Raw genomic sequence first — 20,923 nt, forward strand, 5'->3', positions numbered from 1 at the left:
CCACTTGAAACGGTGTTTTTCGAAACAGAGCTTCCTCCCTATTTCAGAAATGGGTCCTTTGGGAGATTAGATGGATTTGAAAAGTCCACTATTTCTGTGTGTCAGTCTGGGTACAGTACAACTTTTATGGAAACATTTCTGAACATTTAATAGCTTCATTGATTTTTTAAAAGAAGTTTTTATTGAAGTGTAGTTGATTGACAACATTGTGGCCATTTTCTGCTATACAGCAAAGTGATTTCACTTATGTATATGTGTACATTTTAAAAAGTATATTCTTTTCCATGATGGGTTATCACAGGATATTGAATATGGTTCCCCATGATACGACCTTGTTGCTTATCCATTCTCTATACCAAAGCTCACATCTGCTAACCCCAACTTCCCATTCCCTCCCTCCCCATCCCTGGCCCCCTTGGTAATCACCAGTCTGTTCTCAATGTCTGTGAATCTCTTTCTGTTTCATAAGTAAGTTTGTTAGTGTCATATTTCAGATTCCACAAGTGACGTACAGTATTCGTCTTTCTCTGTCAGACTTAATTTGCTTAGTATGATCATCGCTAGGCCCATGCATGTCACTGCAGATGGCATCGTTTCATTCTTTTCCGTGGCTGAGTAATATTCCATCGTCCGTATGTACCACGTCTTCTTTACCCATCCCTCTGTTGATGGGCCTTGGGGTTGTTTCACACGTGTTGGCTCTTGTGAATAGTGCTGCAATGAACCTAGAGGTGCATGTCCCTTTTTGGATTACAACTTTGTCTGGATACACGCCTAGAAATGGGGTAGCTGGACCATACAATAGTTCTATTTTTAGTTTTCTTAGGAACTTTCATACTGTTTTCCATAGTGGCTGTACCCACCATTCATCAGTTTCTTTAAATGCAATCCTACACTCATTCATCCAGGATTCTCGGGCTTCCCTCGTGGCTCACCTAGTAAAGAATCCACCTGCAATGCGGGAGACCTGGGTTTGATTCCTGGGTTGGGAACATCCCCTTGGAGAAGGGAAAGGCTACCCACTCCAGTATTCTTGGGCTTTCCTGGTGGCTCAGCTGGTAGAGAGTCTGCCTGCAATGCGGGAGACCTGGCTTCGATCCCTGGGTTGGGAAGATCCCCTGGAGAAGGGAAAGGCTACCCACTCCAGTATTCTGGCCTGGAGATTTCCGTGGACTGTATAGCCCATGGGGTCGCAAGGAGTCGGACACGACTGAGTGACTTTCACACTTTGATTCATTCCTCAAACTGTGTCTAATTGTGGGAATAGTTACTATATTCTACTATCATAGACTGCATTAGAGTATAAACAAATATGTCATATACAAAGTGTTCCTTCCCCCTTACAGGCTGGTATGGCTGTGATCCACGAAGGGGCCGTACGAGTCCCACAATTAAATATGCCTTTCTGCCCACAACCGAGAATCCCATGAACAGAGGAGTAGCTCAGTTGTGTCCGACTCTTTGCGACCCCATGAACCGCAGCATGCCAGGCTTCCTTGTCCATCACCAACTCCCAGAGTCCACTCAAATTCACGTCCATTGATTCGGTGATGCCATCAAACCATTTCATCCTCTGTCGTCCCCTTCTCCTCCCACCCTCAATCTTTGCCAACATCAGGGTCTTTTCAAAAGAGTCAGCTCTTTGCATCAGGTGGCCAAAGGACTGGAGTTTCAGCTTCAACGTCAGTCCTTCCAATGAACACTCAGGACTGATTTCCTTTCGGATGGACTGGTTGGATCTCCTTGCAGTCCAAGGGACTCTCAAGAGTCTCCTCCAACACCACAGTTCAAAAGCATCAATTCTTCAGTGCTCAGCTTTTCTAAATGGTCCAACTCTCACATCCATGCATGACTACTGGAAAAACCCTAGCTTTGAGTGGACAGACCTTTGTTGGCAAAGTAATGTCTCTGCTTTTTAATATGCTGTCTAGGGTTGGTCATAACTTTGGGCTACAGTCCATGGGGTGGGGTCACAAAGAGTTGGACGTGACTGAGCACGCCTGTACCATTTTTCCTAACCAAGAAAGAGATATGATAACTTAACCTACTAAGGGCCACTTTATTCTAGGATTAACTGATTCCTGTCAGAAGGGTCAGAACAATAATTGAAAAAATAAGTAATATTGCAAAGTACCAGTCATAATACATGTTACTTGGGTTTCAGGGTGGCCTCCAGCAGAGACTGTCTTAACACAGGATTAGGCAGGACACAGCTGAGTGTGTGTCAGGACACGCTTCGTAACCCAACATGGATGTGTAATCCCATAAACACTCATGTGTGCTTGTGACAGGAACACAATGAGATTTCCTCATGAACCAACCAGAAGTAAAGAATCATTACAACTTTCCAGTTTAAGTAAGGGAAATCATATTTTATAGGGAGCAGTGCTGTAAATGTCAGCATATAAATTACCTTTTGAATGCTGTTTTTCCAGGTCTGCAGGCTACTAGGTGTTTTCATGATAAATGTTTCTATGAAAGCAAAGGGTGCGTGTTCACAGTTTTATAAAGGGGTCCCTTGAAGGAAAGAAAGACATAATCCTGTCTTTAATAGAAACATAACCTGCTCTCTTGGGAGGCAGGAGGAACATTTTCAGGAGTGACAGTTTCCAAGTGCTTGATGTAGTCTCCTCATGGAGCTGGAAGAATATTCCAGAGTTCATCTTAACTCTACCATCTGGAGAAACGGCCTAGTCACTCAGTTCTCTTTAACATTTAGGACTATTAAAGAGTATAAACCAGACCTCATACATTTTTAGAATGTGGAGAAATGGCTTTTATTCCATTTTTGTTTCCTGCTGGAAGTGGAGGACACGCTTAGAGGGAGGGACGACCTCCAGGGCTGAGATTGGACTGTGTGTCCTCTGTGTGTCCTCTGTGTGTGGGCGTGTCCTCTCAGGGTGTGTCTTCTGTGTGGGGGCGTGTCCTCGGGGCATGTCTTTTGTGTGTGGGCGTGTCCTCTCGGGGCGTGTCTTCTGTGTGTGGGCGTGTCCTCTGAGGGCGTGTCTTCTGTGTGTGGGCGTGTCCTCTCAGGGCGTGTCTTCTGTGTGGGGGCGTGTCCACGTGTGTTCACGCTGAAATCATGCAGTATAGCAGCAGACGTTCAATCCTGAAATACATACGCTTGTTTACGTCCGTAGTGAAAACTAAGCATTTCCATGGGATATAACAGGCTGAAGGAGGGCAGTATTCACAGAGAAGTTATACAACCATCTAGACTGTCTTGGTTATCTGCCAGTAAATTCTTAACATGACAGGTTATTAAAGGAATTAGATGCATAAGTGAGCTTGTGAAAAATTAATTTAAGATTTGTGGAAAAACTTTAAACCTTCTAAAAACGCTTTTTATTGGAGTATAGTTGATTTTATGGTGTTGGTGTTAGTTTCTGCTATACAGCACAGGCACTTATATGTATATACATATCCCCTCTTTTAGATGTGTTCTCATATAGACCATTACAGAGCATTGAGTAGAGTTCTCTGTGGTATACAGTCGGTCCTCATTCACCTTCGGTTCAGTCGCTCAGTCATGTCCAGTTCTTTGGGACGCCATGGACTGCAGCACGCCAGGCCTCCCTGTCCATCACCAACTCCTGGAGCTTACTCATTCATGCCCATCGAGTGGTTGATGCCGTCCAACCATCTCATCCTCTGTTGTCCCCTTCTCCCACCTTCCATCTTTCCCAGCATCTGGGTCTTTTCCAGTGAGTCAGGTTCTCATTAGTTTAGTGTATGTGTGTAAATTCCTATCTCCCAGTTTATCCCACCTGACTGTTAACCCCCTTGGTATCCTTGGGTGTGTTCTCTACGTCTGTGTCTCTATTTCTTCTTTGCAAATATGTTCATCTACACTGTTTTTCTATATTCTACGTACATGCAGTAATGCATTTGTCTTTCTGACTTCCTTAACACTCTATGACAGTCTCCAGGTCCCTCCATGTCTATGAAGAAGGCAGAGTTTAATTCCTGTTTATGGCTGAGTAATATTCCATTACACCTTCAATTCTTTTTAAGCAATGCCTTAGGTGTAAGCAGAGGGATTCTGTAAGCCCACGGTGGCATCTGGAAAGGGGCATGTTTGGGTGCCTGTCTTGTGGGTTCCCTGTGACCCTGCCCCCACTCTGGGCCCCAGGCTTGCTGTGCTGGGGTCTGCAGACTGGGATGTAAGGCTTCTCACAGCCTGTGACGTTGTGACTTGAAGCTGACATTGGTGTTGGCCCATTCCAGGCACACGGCCCCAGAAACTCTTGGAATTCCCTAAGCAATGAGAGCCATAAAGGTGTGTTTTCTTATGTGAATGAGGTGACTTTTTTTGGACAGCATCTAAGGACAGGGTGGGCATGAAAGGAATGTACCAGTGACTGGAAGCTTGGAACTTTCTGTCTCCACTTCCTGCCACCACGTCTGAGGAAGAGAGAGTGGCTGGAGGTACAGTTCAGTCATCGGTGGCTAATAATTTAATCTGTCATGTCTGTGTAATAAAGCCTCTGTAAACCCTGGACACCAGGATTCAGAGGGCTCTGTACTTAGTGAACACGTGCTGGGAGGGGGACTCCCTAGAGCAGGAAGCCCCACCCCCTTCTCCCCACCGTATCCCACGCCACTCTGCAATCTGGCTGTTCCTGATTTATATCCTTTTTTCATCTCTTTTTTCATATATCTAAATCAGATTTCACACTTAGGCATTACTACCTTTGAAGAACAGTCAGTTCAATCACTCAGTTGTGTCCGACTCTCTGCGATCCTGTGGACTGCAGCACACCAGGATTCCCTGTCCATCACCAACTCCCGGGGTTTACTCAAACTCATGTCCATCGAGTCAGTGATGCCATCCAACCATCTGATCCTCTGTCGTCCCCTTCTCCTCCTGCTTTCCATCTTCCCAGCATCAGGGTCATTTCCAAAGAGTCAGCTCTCGCATCAGGTGGCCAAAGGATTGGAGTTTCAGCTTCAGCATCAGTCCTTCCAATGAGTATTTAGGATTGATTTCCTTTAGGATGGACTGGTTGGATCTCCCTGCTGTCCAAGGGACTCTCCAGAGTCTTCTCCAACACCACAGTTCAAAAGCGTCAGTTCTTCAGTGCTCAGCTTTCTTTATAGTCCAACTCTCACATCCATACATGACCACTGGAAAAACCAGAGCCTTGACTAGATGGACCTTTGTTGGCAAAGTAATGTCTCTGTTGTCTAGGTTGGTCATAGCTTTTCTTCCAAGGAGCAAGCATCTTTTAATTTCATGGCTGCAGTCACCATCTGCAGTGATTTCGAAGCCCCAGAAATGAAGTCTGTCACCGTTTCCATTGTTTCCCCATCTATTTGCCATGAAGTGATGGGACCAGATGTCATGATCTTAGTTTTCTAAATGCTCAGTTTTAAGTGAACTTTTTTACATTGCTTACTGGTTTATCATCAATACAGGTTGAGATGTTATATCTCATAGGAGTACTTGGAATTCTGAAAGCAGAAAAGGACATTATTTCTATAAATGCAACTTCTAAAAGTCAGTGAGCTGCAAAAGGAGAGACTGGAGGCCAGGAATTTTTGGTATCTTTCCTACTAGGCCATGTGAACTCTCCTCTGTCTCCCTCAAGATGGAGGAATCTAACATGCTGGTCCTTCAGCGAAAACCCACCGAGTATACTGTTTAAATGGTGTTTTAGTATTATCTCATTGACTGTCTTCACAAGTGCCCAAAACAATTCATGTATTGTGAGAAATACTATTTCCACTTATTACTGAAATCAGAGCATCTATCAAGGTTGGTGGATATGTGTTTCTTACCAAGTTAAATTTGGGGATTCAGTGTAATCTACACGGCATGCTTTAAGGTCTGCATTACAGCCTGTGATGAAGGGGGAAGTGTGGTCAACCTGGGCAGGAAGGAATCTGTGGCTGAATTACATTTTCCTTTAAAAAACAGGCACTAAATATGAAAGGATCGCAGAGGGAAATCAGATGCACTGGGATTGCCATCAGGTTCCATGTTGCTTTTTAGCCAGTAAATCAGAATGTTGTGCACTCTTGTAGAAGAACAGCTCGGGAAAAGTAGAAAGAGTGTGATGCACATGCAGCGTCCCCTTCAAAGACGCCGGCCCGCTCGCCTCCTGGAAGTCGGGGCTCCGTTCTTCCAAGACAACCAGCTGCAAGTCAAGGTCTACTGGAAGAAGACCGAAGGTGAGCACATGCTTGCTTAGTCATCGTTGTCTTTGAGTTTTATTCTAATATTGGAGTACAGTTGATGTACAGTGTTGTGACAGTTTCAGGTGTACACCAAAGAGATTCAATTGTACACATACACAGACTGATTCTTTTTCCAGTTGTTGGTGGTGCTGGTTTAGTCGCTAAGTTGTGTCCGACTCCTTGCGACCCCATGGACTGTAGCCTGCCAGGCTCCTCTGTCCTTGGGATTCTCCAAGCAAGAGTACTGGAGTGCGTTGCCATTTCCTTCTCCAGGGGATCTTCCTGACCCAGGAATCGAAGTCAGGTCTCTTGCATTGCAGGCAGATTCTTTACCAAATGAGCTATGAGGGAAGCCTTAGGTTATTACATTAAGCAGAGATCCCTGTGCTATACAGTAGGTCCCTGTTGATTATTTTAAATATAGTAGCGTGTACTTCACTTTCACTTCTCACTTTCACGCACTGGAGAAGGAAATGGCAACCCACTGCAGTGTTCTTGCCTGGAGAATCCCAGGGACGGGGGAGCCTGGTGGGCTACTGTCTATGGGGTCGCACAGAGTCAGACACAACTGAAGTGACTTAGCAGCAGCAGCAGCAGCAGCAGCAGCATGTACCTGCCCATCCCAGTCTCCCAGTCTATTCCCCCCGACCCCCACCTGTCCCCTATGGTAACTGTCAATTTGCTTTCTAAGTCTGTAAATCTGTTTCTGTTTTGTAAATAAGTTCGTCGGGATCATTTTTTTTTAGACTCCACAGAGAAGTGATATCCTGTTTCTTTCCCTGATTCGCCTTCTGCGATCATCTCTACCTCCCTACCCATGTTACTGCACATGGCATTTATTTTACTCGTTATGAAGCTGAGTAGTATTGTGTGTGCACATGCGCCACATGGATTCCTCTGTAGATGGACATTGAGGTCGCTACCCCGTCTTGACTGTTGTAAATAGTGCTGCAATGGGGTGCATGTACATTTTCAAATGATGGTTTTCTCCAGGTATGTGTCCAGGAGTGGGGTTGCTGGGTCATATGGTAGCTCTGTTTCTAGTTTTCTTAGGAACTTCCAGACTGTTCTCTGAAGTGGCCGTGCCAATTTGCCTTCCCACCAACAGTGCAGGCAAGTTTCATTTTCTCCACACTCTATCCAGCATTTATTGTTTGCAGATTTGTTGATGAGAGTCGTTTTGCCTGGTGTGAGGTGGTAACTCGTTGTAGTTTTGATTTGTATTTCTGTAATAATTAGCAACATTGAGCATCTTTCATGTTGCTCTTAGCCATGTGCATGTCTTTGGAGAAATGTCTTTTTAGGTCTTGTGATTTTTTGATTGGGTTTTTGTTGGTATTGAGGCGTATGAGCTGTCTTGTGTATCTTGTAGATTAAGCCTTCATCAGTCATATGCAGATATTTTCTCTCATTTCTGGGTTGTCTTTTTGTTTTATTATTTCCTTTGCTGTGCAGATGCTCTCAAGTTTCATTAGGTCCCGTTTGTTTCTTTTCTGATTTTATTTTCATTACTCTTCAGAGGTGGATCCAAAAAGATCTTGCTGTGATGTATTGCAGAGAGTGTTCTGCTTCTGCGTCTAAGAGTTTTATGTTTGTTGTTTGCACTGAAGAGCTCTGAGCTGTCGGGGTGCTTGTGCGAACGTCACCGTCAAGCCACACTACTGCTCTTTAGGAAACAGCCGAACAAAATGCGTGCACGCTTCTTTTATCGAATGCCTTGCTGCTCTGATGTTTGAATGGGTTGCCCCTGGTTCCCAGGAACGTGTTATCACGTTCTGAAATCTGCTACTGACCTTGCATCATTTCAGGGATAGTGACCTGTCTTCACCTCTTTCCTAGAAAGCTGGTCTTGTGTTAAAACACTCAAAACAGTCGTTATTTTGCACTGTAAAGCTCGGTTCTAAAATAATTGTCTATTAAAAAGGTGCATAATGCAGATAATTTGGAAGACAGGAGAAAAACCAATTCTCTTCCCAGTATTTCACGGAAATAGCGTTTTTGTAGACTTGCTTTCGTAAGTTTCCTATACTCGTGTTTCACCCAGTTATTATATATGTATGCGTAATCTCTCAGAAACAGTGGAAACACTGGCAGACTTTATTTTGAGGGGCTCCAAAATCACTGCAGATGGTGATTGCAGCCAGGAAATTAAAAGACGCTTACCCCTTGGAAGGAAAGTTATGACCAACCTAGACAGCATATTAAAAAGCAGAGACATTACTTTGCCAACAAAGGTCCATCTAGTCAAGGCTATGGTTTTCCCAGTGGTCATGTATGGATGTGAGTTGGACTGTGAAGAAAGCTGAGCACTGAACTGGTGCTTTTGAATTGTGCTGTTGGAAAAGACTCTTGAGAGTCCCTTGGACTGCAAGGAGATCCAACCCGTCCATTCTAAAGGAGACCAGTCCTGGGTGTTCATTGGAAGGACTGATGCTGAGGCTGAAACTCCAATCCTTTGGCCACCTGATGCGAACAGTTGACTCATTGGAAAATACCCTGATGCTGGGAGGGATTGGGGCAGGAAAGAGAAGGGGACGACGGAGGATGAGATGGCTGGATGGCATCACCGACTTGATGCACATGAGTTTGGGTGAACTCTGGGAGTTGGTGATGGACAGGGAGGCCTGTCGTGTTGTGATTCATGGGGTCGCAAAGAGTCAGACATGGCTGAGTGACTGAACTGAACTGAACTGTAGTCTCTCAGTGGGGTCCGACTCTTTCTGACCCCATGGACTGCAGCCCACCAGGCTCCTGTGTCCATGGGATTCTCCAGGCAAGAATGCTGGAGTGGGTTGCCATTCCCTTCCCCAGGGGATCTTCCTGACTCAGGGATCTAACCCAGGTCTCTTGGATTGCAGGCTGAGCCGCCAGGAAAGCCATTTTTATGTGTGTGTGTGTGTGTGTGTGTATGTAAAATGAACACATTTTCAAATAATATATTTGCATTTTATATCCTGTTAGTATTTTTAATAACATTTTGAAATGGTTGCCTTGATGGATATTATGTGTTGTGGTAATTGCACTGTAGCCAAACATTCAGCTTCCTTCAGAATTTGTTTTATCGTTAATACTACAGTGAACGTTCATCCTTAGAATAGATTCTGTTTTCTTTTTATCTTTGAGACAAATGGCTTTCATTCCTTTGTTTTGTTTCCTAAGAGAATTTGTTTTGCATTACTGAAATACTGCTTTTAGAGATAATTGACATACACATTATCACTTCTATGCATTTTAAGACACAAAATCTATTTTAGGCAAACTGTTTCGTGAATTAGTTTTCAAAATTCTTACTTTTCTGAGGCACTTTTTACTCAGTGTATCAGCTCATGTGCCATTTGGGGATATTGGTGCTGGAGCTCTTATTCTGGAATTTTCTTCTAAGCTGCTCAAATTCATTCTGTAGCTAAAATAGCATTACCAATAAGGTTTAGTATTTTATTACTATTGTATGTTAATTTAAATTTATTCAATATTGCTAAAGTAACATTATGTATACATATTGCAACATTTGAATTAATATTAATTTATTAGTTTTAATATTCATATTAAGTTAACATTAAATGATAGAATTTATTTAATCTCTTGTACAGTCAGCTCTCCACATCAGCGGGTTCTGTGTCTGCGGATTCACCGGCCTGTGAGTCCCGTACTCTTGTCTATGGTCAGCAGCTGGTTGAATCCGAGGATGCAGAACCCACAGGTATGAAGAGCTCACTGTGGGACTCCAGCATCCATCCTTGGAATTTGGTATTCAAGGCGGGGGTCCGATTCTTGAATACCCACTGGAGGTTGGGTCTGGTCCCAAGCTCCAGTGGGTATCGGAGGATGACTGTCCTTACCAATTTAAAATTAGCATTGTGCGTCCATATGACATTAGTATTAATGAAATAACACGTTTTATTATCGAACATGTAAGCATCTCAACTAACAAAAAGGTGAACATACGGGAGATGAAAGCATTTCAGGCACAGAGGGGTAAACCGCCAACATCCTGACTTCTAAGCGTGCACATGTGTTGTCCCTGTACTTGACTTTATCCAGATGGATCTTAACGCTCTGCACCTGGCTTCCGCAGTGAACAGTACATGGGGGACACTCACTGAGTCTCCTGCAGGAAGCACTGATTCATCCACTCATCTTGCTGCACCGTTTTGTCCCCAGGACACCTCCAGCTGTGAAGCTTCTTGTCAACAGCGGCTGGAGATTTGGTTGGCCCCAGTGATGGGCTGGTAAGGAGGACTTCCCTGGCGGTCCAGTGGTCAAGACATCCCCTTCCAACGCAGGAGTTGCAGGTTCCGTCCTTGGGCAGGAAGCTAGGATCACACATGCCTTGGGGCCAAAAGCAAAACTAAACATAAAACAGAAATGATGTTGTAGCAAATTCGATACTTTTCAAAGGATCCACATCAAAGAATCTTAAAGATGGAAAAGAACAGCACCGTTGTGAACATCCTGTGAACACACTTGCTGAGTCACACATGTGCGTACATATTCCCCACACCCAGAGGTGAGACTCTTAGGTCAGAGGATGTTGAGCCCTAGCAGAGTCTTGCACAGTGCTTGGACCGTGCACCCGCCCACCAGGAGGCTTAGATCTTCTTCACACAGTCTCCCAAGTGGAGAATCCATCTTTTTTCTCAGCTCAGCCCTTCTGGAACATGTGTCGTGATGGCTCGCTGCTGTTTGTGTTAGCATGTTGCTGCTCGTCCAGGGGTTGAACAGCTCGTCGTGAGTTTATTGGCGATGGGGCTCCTCTTTTCCAAAGCACGGTCCAGGTGGTTTAGCCAGTCTGTCCTGCAAGAGTCCTTTATGTGTGGAGTATTCGAGTCCTGTGCTGGTTTCATCTCAGTTTCTTTCTACTTTTATTTCTTTCACTTTCCTGATAGTTCTTACTTTGGGGCTTCACTGGGCTTGCCTGGTGGCTCAGTTGGTAAAGAATCCATCCACCTGCAATGCAGGAGACCCTGGTTCAATTCCTGGGTCGGGAAGATCCCCTGGAGAAGGGATAGGCTACCCACTCCAGTACTCTTGGGCTGCCCCTGTGGCTCTGCTGGTAAAGAATCCACCTGCAATGCAGGAGACCCCAGTTCGATCCCTGGGTCGGGAAGATCCCCTGGAGAAGGGAAAGGCTGCCCACTCCAGTATTCTGGCCTGGAGAATTCCATAGACTGTATAGTCCATGGGGTCACAAAGAGTTGGACACAACTGAGTGACTTTCACTTTCACTTGGGGCTTCAGTACTGGCTCAGATGGTAAACAACGTGCCTGCAATGCGGGAGACCCAGGTTCGATCCCTGGGTTGGGAAGAGCCCCTGGAGAAGGGAACTGGCTATGCTAGTTTTATCCAGGCCTTTCCTGGTTTTATCTAAGTCTTTCTCTACATTTTTTTTTTTTTCAGTTTCTTAATAGTTCTTCCTTTAAGAGATGATCAGTTCATCGTTTTGTTTCCTTCAGGTTCACTGGGCTCCGTGTGTTGTGTGAGCGCTCTGCTCACACAGGGTCACTCAGGTGCCCTCCTTACATCCCAGGAGTGGCATTGTTCCATCTTTGCTTCTCAGCTGGCTTTTGTTTGGATTTCATTTCTGTCGTAAGGATCCAGCGTAGGGCATCCGTGTTCCTTTAATTTTTTTTGCCTCTTTTTTTCTCCCAAAAGAAATAATTTTTTTAATTGAAGCATAGTTGTTTTCCACCATTTTCTATGAAAATCATCATGTTGTCAGTAAATCATAAGAAAATCACATTTTCCTTTCCAGGCTTTGCACATTGTTGCTTCTTTGCCCTGTCTTAATGCTGGCTGAGACTTTGAGTACAATGTTGACTGAAAGTGATGGTTATAGACATCATGTTTGCTTGAAATTCCTTTCTGCCTCTTTCATTTCTGTTTATTCAAAATAAGAATCAGTCAGAAGCACTTTTTTCTTTGCTTTCTTCTAGGTTCCGTGATCAATTTACCAGTAATTAGAAAACAGGTCTCACGGTTCCACTAGTAATATGGAAACAGGTAGTAGTATTATTTATAAGTAAGAGAAATCCCTGCAATTGAGTATCTCCAAGCAACCATTGTATGTAAAACACGGTTCACTTGTACTTGGACCGGAGTAAGTCGGAGTTTAACAATACGTTCTTAAGTAAGGGAAGAACTTAAGATCCCCTAGAGCAGCAGTCCCGAACCTCTGATCTAATGCTTGATGCTCGGACGTGGAGCTGATGGAATAAATAAGAGAAAGCACCCAATAAATGGAGCGCCACTTATGAAAGTGAAGTCGCTCAGTCGTGCCCGACTCTTTGTGACCCCATAGACTTGTAGCCTACCAGGCTCCTCTGTCCATGGGATTTTTCCAGGCAAGAGTACTGGAGTGGGTGGCCACTTCCTTCTGCAAGAATGCACTGGAATCATCTCTAAAACCATCCACCTCCAACCCCCACTCCTATCCGTGGACGAAACGGGTCCCTGATAACTACCATGAAAGTCGGGGACCACTGCTGTGGAGGGAAGAGGAATCGAGACCCGTCTCAACAGCCCGCACAAAGCGGGGTGAGGCAGCCAAGGACCCCAACAATGAGTGCCCAGAGGAACTGGAGAACCCTGGGGAGTGCTGAGGCAGAGGCCCAGCGGAGCCAGGGTGGCTTCCAGAGAGGGAAGGGGTAAGTGAGGTCAGAACCCCCCAAGACGGCATGTGAGGTGCTGGAGTTGTGGTCCGGCATGTGGTCATTACGCACACCGAGTGATGGCTCTGGAATCAGCTGAGTCAGTATCTTTGCGGCAAGAGGTGAAGACTGGTTCAAAGGAGGCCTTCCCCGTGGTGCTAGTGGTAAAGAACCCGCCTGCCAATGCAGGAGTCGTAAGAGGTGCAGGTTCCATCGCTGGGTCGGGAAGATCCCCTGGAGGAGGGCATGGCAACCCACTCCAGTATTCTTGCCTGGAGAATTCCCTGGACAGAGGAACCTGACGGGCTACAGTCCATGAGGTGGCAAAGAGCTGGACACGACTGAGCGACTGAGCACACACACGTGGCTTAATGAACGTGCTGTGGACTGCGTGTCTTTAAAGCTTTACCTTACACTACTGATTTGAAAAGGAAAGACAAGCTGTGGATCGTGTGTGCCCACGGGACTGTGTCCTTGCAGATTCGTGGAGTCACTGGGGTTTACGCGCCAGTCCTGGGGTGCTTGTGGTCCTTGGTGGAGATGCTTGTGCAGAGCGTGGTGCTGGGCTGGAAGGGACTCCGCGTCCACGTTCCCACCCGCCGCTGCCCTCTCAGTTCCGCCCTCGAACCAGGAACACACCCTCGGCATGGTCTGCTTTCCCAACGTGTACGCCATGTCTGTCTCGTTCTGTTCTGTGTGAAAGTGGCCCAGAGTGCAGAGCTGCCCTCTAAGGCTTCCCAGGAGGAAAGTGACACCCCACCTGGCAATGGAGGTGGGCGGCGGGCCCGTCTCCCTGCAGGTGTGGCCTGTGGCACCGTGAGCTCAGTGAGAGGGAGGTAGTAACCTGGAGCCGCCTCCAGAAACAGCGAGAGGAGAGCCCCTGATTCAGGCTTGCGGCTACGTGTCAGGGGCTGGGGTCACACTGAGAGCCCGTGAGGATGCTCTGAAAAAGGGGCAGAAAGTAACAGTGCAAGTCACTCAGTCGTGTCCGACTCTCTGCGACCCTATGGCCTGAATAGCCCATGGGATTCTCCAGGCCAGGATACTGGAGTGGGTAGCCTTTCCCTTCTCCAGGGGATCTTCCCAACCCAGGGATTGAACCCAGGTCTCCCACATTGCAGGCGGATTCCTTACCAGCTGAGCCACCAGGGAAGCCCAAAAACAGGTAAAAATGGGGTTAAGTTTGTGGGTTCTGAGATGACGATGGATTAAAGTACAGTGGGGCTGGAGGCAAAAGACATTTGCTGTCCTTCTATCCGGGATTGTGAAAATGTTTTCAACTAGAGTTCTTTGTGTGTGTGTGTGTGTGTGTGTGTGTGTGTGAGTGGTTCAGTCGTGTGACTCTTTGCAACCCCATGGACTGTAACCCACCAGGTTTCTCTGTCCGTGTGTGTGGTGGTGTGGGGTGTGTGGTGTGTGGTGTGTGTGAGTGGCTCAGTCGTGTGACTCTTTGCAACCCCACGGACTGTAACCCACCAGGCTTCTCTGTCCATGGAATTCTCCAGGCAAGAACACTGGAGCAGATGGCCATTCCCTAGAGTTCTTTCAGTTCATAAATAATTGTAATATCTCTTAGATTAGATTTGGGTTTCCCTGGCGGCTCAGATGGTAAAGAATCCCCCTGCAATGTGGGAGACGTGGGTTCCATCCCGGAGTGGAAAAGATTCCCCTGGAGAAGGAAATGGCAACCCACTCCAGTGCTCTTGCCTGGAGAAGCTCAGACAAGACAGAGGAACCTGGCGGGCTACAGTGAGCCCATGGAGATCTCAAAGAGTCAGACATGACTGGGACGACTAATGCTTTTAAGAGAGATAGAGTAAGTTTTTTAAAAAAAACAAACACGTTAAAACAGGTTACTTACTGAGCGGCGGACAACGATACCTGTCACCCCAAGAATCCAGTAACCCTGCATTTCCGCCAAGGAGCAGCCACCCAGGATTGGCTATGGTGTGTTCACGGTGACTTTCAAAACCCTAACTTGTGCGAGTTACAAGACGGCTGCAGACTTGGTGTGAGATGCAGGGCACTGTTTGACCTGCCTCGGAAAAGCTTGGACCGCGAGTTGCGCCAGAAAACACCCCATCAAGGACTGTGGGAAAGACAGGCAGTTTGTGTAAACTGTGTCTGGTGGAAGGCAACTGAGCAACAGAGACCTGCCGTTGAGAAGATGGTTTGTGACTCTTGGCGGCCAACGTGGGGGCCCTCCATGCCTCTCGGGCAGACTCCAGGGTCAGGCAGGAGGCAGAGACAGTGCTCAGGAGCCTTGGCCATGCTTTCTGTGGACGGGGGACAGGAAACACTGGTCGTTCTCAGGGTTGGTGGGTCTGCATCATCAAAGTGGGCTCTGGGAAGTGGTGGTGATTTAGTCACTCAGTCGTGTCCGACTCTTTGCGAGTCTGTAGCCCGCCAGGCTCCTCTGTCCATGTGGATTCTCCAGGGAAGAATACCGGAGTGGGTTGCCTTGCCCTCCTCCAGGGGATCTTCCCAACCCAGGGATGGAACCCGGGTCTCCTGCATTGCAGGTAGATTCTTTACCATCTGAGCTACTAGGGAAGCTCAGGCTTTGGACACAAGCTGCCCCAGTTCTCTGGCCCTGGGGGGCTGATGAGGGTGGACCTGGTGGCCCCGAGGGTGAGGGTCCCCCCTCTGAGGGGATGCTGGGGTGCAGGCTCTGGGTTGGCCGGTCTGCACAGAACATGGATGCCTGCAGGTGAGCCGTCTGCTCTCTGGACATAAGGCCAGCCCGGGGAGGGCCGTCCCGCCAGGCCCCAGGAGGTCAGAGCCTCACAGATACAGGAAACCGAAGGCATCGTTAAATAAAGGCAGAGGGAGTGTGGGGGGGCAGGAATCTAGGGTGTGGAGTCTGCTGAGCCAGCCATGGGAAGTGACTGGAAAGCCTTGGGTTTGCACGGAGATCCTCAGCAAGGTGGGGGTCTGTCTCCAGAGACCCAGGTCGTGCACTCAGAGTGGGCGGCTTGCAGAGCCAAAGGGTGGGAGGGGCCGTGGGATGTGCGTATGTGCTCCTGTGAACGGCGCGGTAGGAACCCATGGGTTCCTGGGGGAGCTCTGGGTAATATTGCACATCACCCAGCTGGAGCGTGGCAAAGTAGGGTCCACTTGGCTGCTCCGCACCGGGGACTGTGAGGACTCCTCTGGGCCCGGCTCGGGAGTGGCAGGAACTGGCCTAGTCTCTGGTGCGAATCACGCTCTCTGATGGGGGGGTGGGGCCCCCACCTGTCCAGTGGGATTTCACATTAAGAGGAAGAGTCTGATCCCTTCAGCGGCAGCAGCAAATGCTTCCATTTGCTTTGTGGGCTTGAGGGACGCAGGGGTTCACCACGTACAGAAGTGAGTTTGCATCTGGGCACACAGGGGCGCCAGGTGGCACCCTGCCCGCCACTACCTGTCCTGCTCAGGGCTCTGCCCACCCCTTCCGGAGCTGTGCCCACGCCGAGTTATCGCCATCACCGTCTTGTCAGTACGCTGAGCTTCTGTCAAGGTCGTTCTGTATTCACCTGCGTCCCACCTCCGTCCAAAGTAACGTGGATGTCACCCAGGCACTCTGCTGCTTACCCAGACGCCTCCGGGTTTCGGGTCCACAAGTCCAGCTGCCTCTGGGAGGTCGTTTCAGCACGATGCGTCAAGCCGCAGCACCTGTTGAAAGATAGGGTATGAATTCGCTCATCAGTTGACTTCATACTTTGCGTATAATGTACGGTTCTTCTCCAGTCAACCCATAGCTCTTGATGTCTGCTGTGTAAGAAGTTACCTCAACCCTTTTTAGCTAAACAGCGTTGATGCCTGCTTGGTATCTCTTTACTTTCTGGTGGAAAAGTCCTCCTTTTCTTGATTCCCAAAGTGCTCCAGAGCAAGTTCCCAGCGGACCCAGCACTCCGTCAAAGAGGTCTGCGCTCTGAAAACCTCCGTTTAAATGCTTGGTTTCAGTGCGGCCGGGATGCGAGGCTAATCACCGCAGGGGTGGGGGTGGTGTGGGTAGGGGGCAATGCCTTTCACGCCCGCCCAGGGACTCACTGGGTGATTGATAAACCCTGCCAGCCTCTGTTCCCACACTCAGGCCTGGCTCTGCAGCACTTTTGTCTTTTTTTCCACTCGGTCGATCTCCCAAAGGAAAGACACGGACAGAAAACGCGCCGCTCGGGCTGGAGGTGGAGACGTTACGTAAGCGGCCCTGTTCTCTGGGTGCTGGGGCAGCAGGTCTGATTCTGCAGGGGTCACACAGCCGGCGAGGCTGGGGCGCACTCACTGCACACTGTTCTCACCCTCGTCTCCTGAGGAGGAGACCCTGTGCACATGGAGCACACACGGAGCACACGCAGAGTCCACACGGCACACATGGAGCACACACGGAGCAGACGTGGCGTCCACACGGAGCACATGCAGAGTCCACACGGAGTCCACACAGCACACATGGAACACACGCAGAGCAGACATGGAGTCCACACGGAGCACACGCAGAGTCCACACGGAGTCCACACAGCACACATGGAACACACGCAGAGCAGACGTGGAGTCCACACGGAGCACACATGGAGTCCACAGAGCACACACACAGCACATGTTGAATACACACAGCACACGCGGAGTCCATACAGCACACATGGAACACACGCAGAGTCCACACAGAGCACACACAGAGTCCACATGGAGCACACGCAGAGTCCACACAGAGCACACGCAGAGTCCACACAGAGCACACACAGAGTCCACACAGCACACACAGAGTCCACACAGAGCACACACAGAGTCCACATGGAGCATGCACGGAGTCCACACAGCACACATGGAACACACACGGAGCAGACATGGAGTCCACACAGAGCACATGCAGAGTCCACACAGAGCACACGCAGAGTCCACACGGAGTCCACACAGCAGACATGGAACACATGCAGAGTCCACACGGAGCACACATGGAATCCACACAGCACACACAGAGCACACATGGCGTCCACACAGCACACGCCAAGCACACGCAGAGTCCACACAGCACACGCACAGTCCGCATGGAGCACACATAGAGCACACACGGTGCACATACGGATTCCACACGGAGCACACGCAGAGGCCCCATGGAGCACACACGGAGCAGACATGGAGTCCACACAGAGCACACGCGGAGTCCACACAGAACACACACAGAGCACACATGGAGCACATGCAGAGTCCACACAGAGCACACGCAGAGTCCACACAGAGTCCACACGGCACACATGGAGCACACACAGAGTAGACATGGAGTCCACACAGAGCACACGCAGAGTCCACACAGCACACACCAAGCACGTGCAGAGTCCACACAGCACACGCACAGTCCGCATGGAGCACACATAGAGCGCACATGGTGCACATACGGAGTCCACATGAAGCACACACAGAGTCCATACCAAGTCCACACGGAGCACACTGGGGCAGCCAGGCCTTCAGGGTGAGGAAGGGCCAAGTGTTTACTCCTGCCTGGCTTCGGGATTTCTTCCACCAGCTTCCTCAGAAACATGCAGGATTCAGAGACTCCTGCAGAATCTCTCTCATCACCTAGGAAACAAGAGGAGGGACGTTGAGCATCCCCCATTCTCCTCGGGTTTCCTTACCGTGGGCGCCACGGCTGGGCTGGGCTCAAGACCTCTGCAGACGCGTCACACTGCCACTTTCCTCATGATTGTTTTTTTTCCTATCTGGTTCTCGTATCTCAATTTACTTCTCCTTTTATGCTCTATTACGTTCCCCCCGACTTCATTCTCTTCCCCGGCTCCGTTCTTGAAGATTTTTTTGATATGGACCGTTTTTAAAGCCTTCACGGAATGTGTGAAGCGGTATCACTTCCATTTTACGCTTTGGTTCTTTGGCCATGAAGCGTGTGGGATCTTAGATCCCCAGACAGGGATGGAACCAACACCCCCTGCATGGGAAGGTAGAGTCCCAACCACCGGACCATCGGGGAAGTCCTGAGCTGATTTTCTCTTGAGGAAACAGCAGGCAGAATTTGGGGAGACCTCCATCCTCGGCCTGGCGGGTGCCTGTCTGCATTGCCTGCAGGGTCCTCTGCCCCCTTCCTGTTCTCTCCAGCTTCAGGAACGTCGGGCTGCGAGCCCTCTCGCTTGCAGACTGTTCTTTTTTTTTTTTTTTGCTTAATTGCATTCACCTCACAGATCCCGGCGTCGGACCATATCACGTGGAGTGGTTTCCGGAAGTCTGTGCCCACAACAAATCCGCCAGGCTGGAGGCATCCTCGGCCGTGACCCAGGTGAGGAGGAGGAGGAGGAGGAGGCTTGAAATGGGGGTGCTTGGGGGCTCTTAGACACACCCGCCCTGCGGGTGCAGCTGGACAGGAAGAGGTGCAGGCTGAACGTGCTGTGGGTGACTCGGTCACCGACCCGTTAGCTTTGGGACAGGCGGGGAGGAGACACAGGGTCACGTGTTCCCTCATCCCTGCACGTTATCAGCATGGGGGAGGGGACCCTGAGATGTGGAGATTCCAGACACAACTCACAAGGAGCTCCCAGGGCATATGGTGTCAGCCTGGGAGTGTTTCATCTTAGTCACATAGAAGCTCAGAATTCTCTTCTCCATTCTGAGTCAGAATGCCCCGTGACCTGAAGGCCTTGTTTTCCCAGCGCAAGTGGGAAAATTTCCCAGGGTTTCTCTGCAACCCTGTCCCTCAGCCTCACCTTTAGCTACAACCCTACCTTGTGCCAGCTTGTGCTGGGGGTGGAAGGTCCACCCGTCTTGGGCTCCAGCACGTGCTCTTCTGACGTTAAGGGTCCCAGACAGGCTCCCAGCTGCAGCTCTTGTATGGGGGCAGGAGGCTGTGACAACTGCATGCCTAGAATTGACACACACACACCCTAACAGAACTCACCTACAGTTGACACACACACCCTAATACAACCGCTTGTCTAGAATTGACACACACACCCTAACACAACTCCCCTACAATTGACACACACACCCTAATACAACCGCTTGTCTAGAATTGACACACACACCCTAACACAACTCCCCTACAATTGACACACACACCCTAATACAACCGCTGGCCTAGAATTGACCCACACCCTAACACAACTCACCTACAATTGACACACACACCCTAATACAACCACTGGCCTAGAATTGACCCACACCCTAACACAACTCACCTACAATTGACACACATACTATAATACGACTGCTTGTCTAGAATTGACACACACACCCTAATGCAACCGCTTGTCTAGAATTGATCCACACACACCCTAACACAACTCACCTACAATTGACACACACACCCTAATAACAACCGCTTGTCTAGAACTGACATACACACACCCTAACACAACTCCCCTACAATTGACACACACACCCTAATACAACCGCTGGCCTAGAATTGACCCACACCCTAACACACCAAGGAAAGGAGATGTCACGCTGGCTTGTTGCAACCATCACCATCAGCTTTCCTGTTCCTGTAAGGTTATATATGTCGTATACACAGGGTCCTGACGACGACACCCTAGAAGGGACACACACACCCTAACACACCAAGAAAAGGAGATGTCACGCTGGCTTGTTGCAACCATCACCGTCAGCTTTCCTGTTCCTGTAAGGTTATATATGTCGTATACACAGGGTCCTGACGACGACACCCTAAAAGGGACACACACACCGTAACACACCAAGGGAAGGAGACATCACACTGGCTTGTTACAACCATCACCGTCAGCTTTCCCCAGGTTCTTTACGTGTATACAAGGCCCTGAAAACAACACCCTAGAAGGGACACACACACCGTAACACACCAAGGGTAAGAAACCTCACACTGGCTTGTTGCAACCATCACCATCAGCTTTCCCCAGGTTCTTTACGTGTATACAAGGCCCTGAAAACAACACCCTAGAAGGGACACACACACACCCTAACACACCAAGGGTAAGAAACCTCACACTGGCTTGTTGCAACCATCACCATCAGCTTTCCTGTTCCTGTAAGGTTATATATGTAGTATACACAAGGTCCTGACATTGACACCCTAGAAGGGACACACACACACCCCCTAACACACCAAGGGAAAGAAGCATCGCACTAGCTTGTCACGAAC

The 20,923-nt window shown here is 48.7% G+C and overlaps 1 protein-coding gene across 1 annotated transcript in view; it reads left to right on the forward strand.

Moving 5' to 3' along the window:
* Positions 1-20,923, forward strand: part of ANOS1 (anosmin 1) — a 200,958-nt gene that overhangs the window by 171,424 nt on the left and 8,611 nt on the right. The window contains exons 12-13 of the mRNA XM_018043716.1: positions 6,028-6,174; positions 18,996-19,090. Of these exons, the coding sequence (XP_017899205.1) occupies positions 6,028-6,174; positions 18,996-19,090 (242 nt within the window). The remainder of the gene's footprint in view (positions 1-6,027; positions 6,175-18,995; positions 19,091-20,923) is intronic.

Source organism: Capra hircus (assembly GCF_001704415.2).
Source record: "Capra hircus breed San Clemente chromosome X unlocalized genomic scaffold, ASM170441v1, whole genome shotgun sequence".
Taxonomy (NCBI): domain Eukaryota; kingdom Metazoa; phylum Chordata; class Mammalia; order Artiodactyla; family Bovidae; genus Capra; species Capra hircus.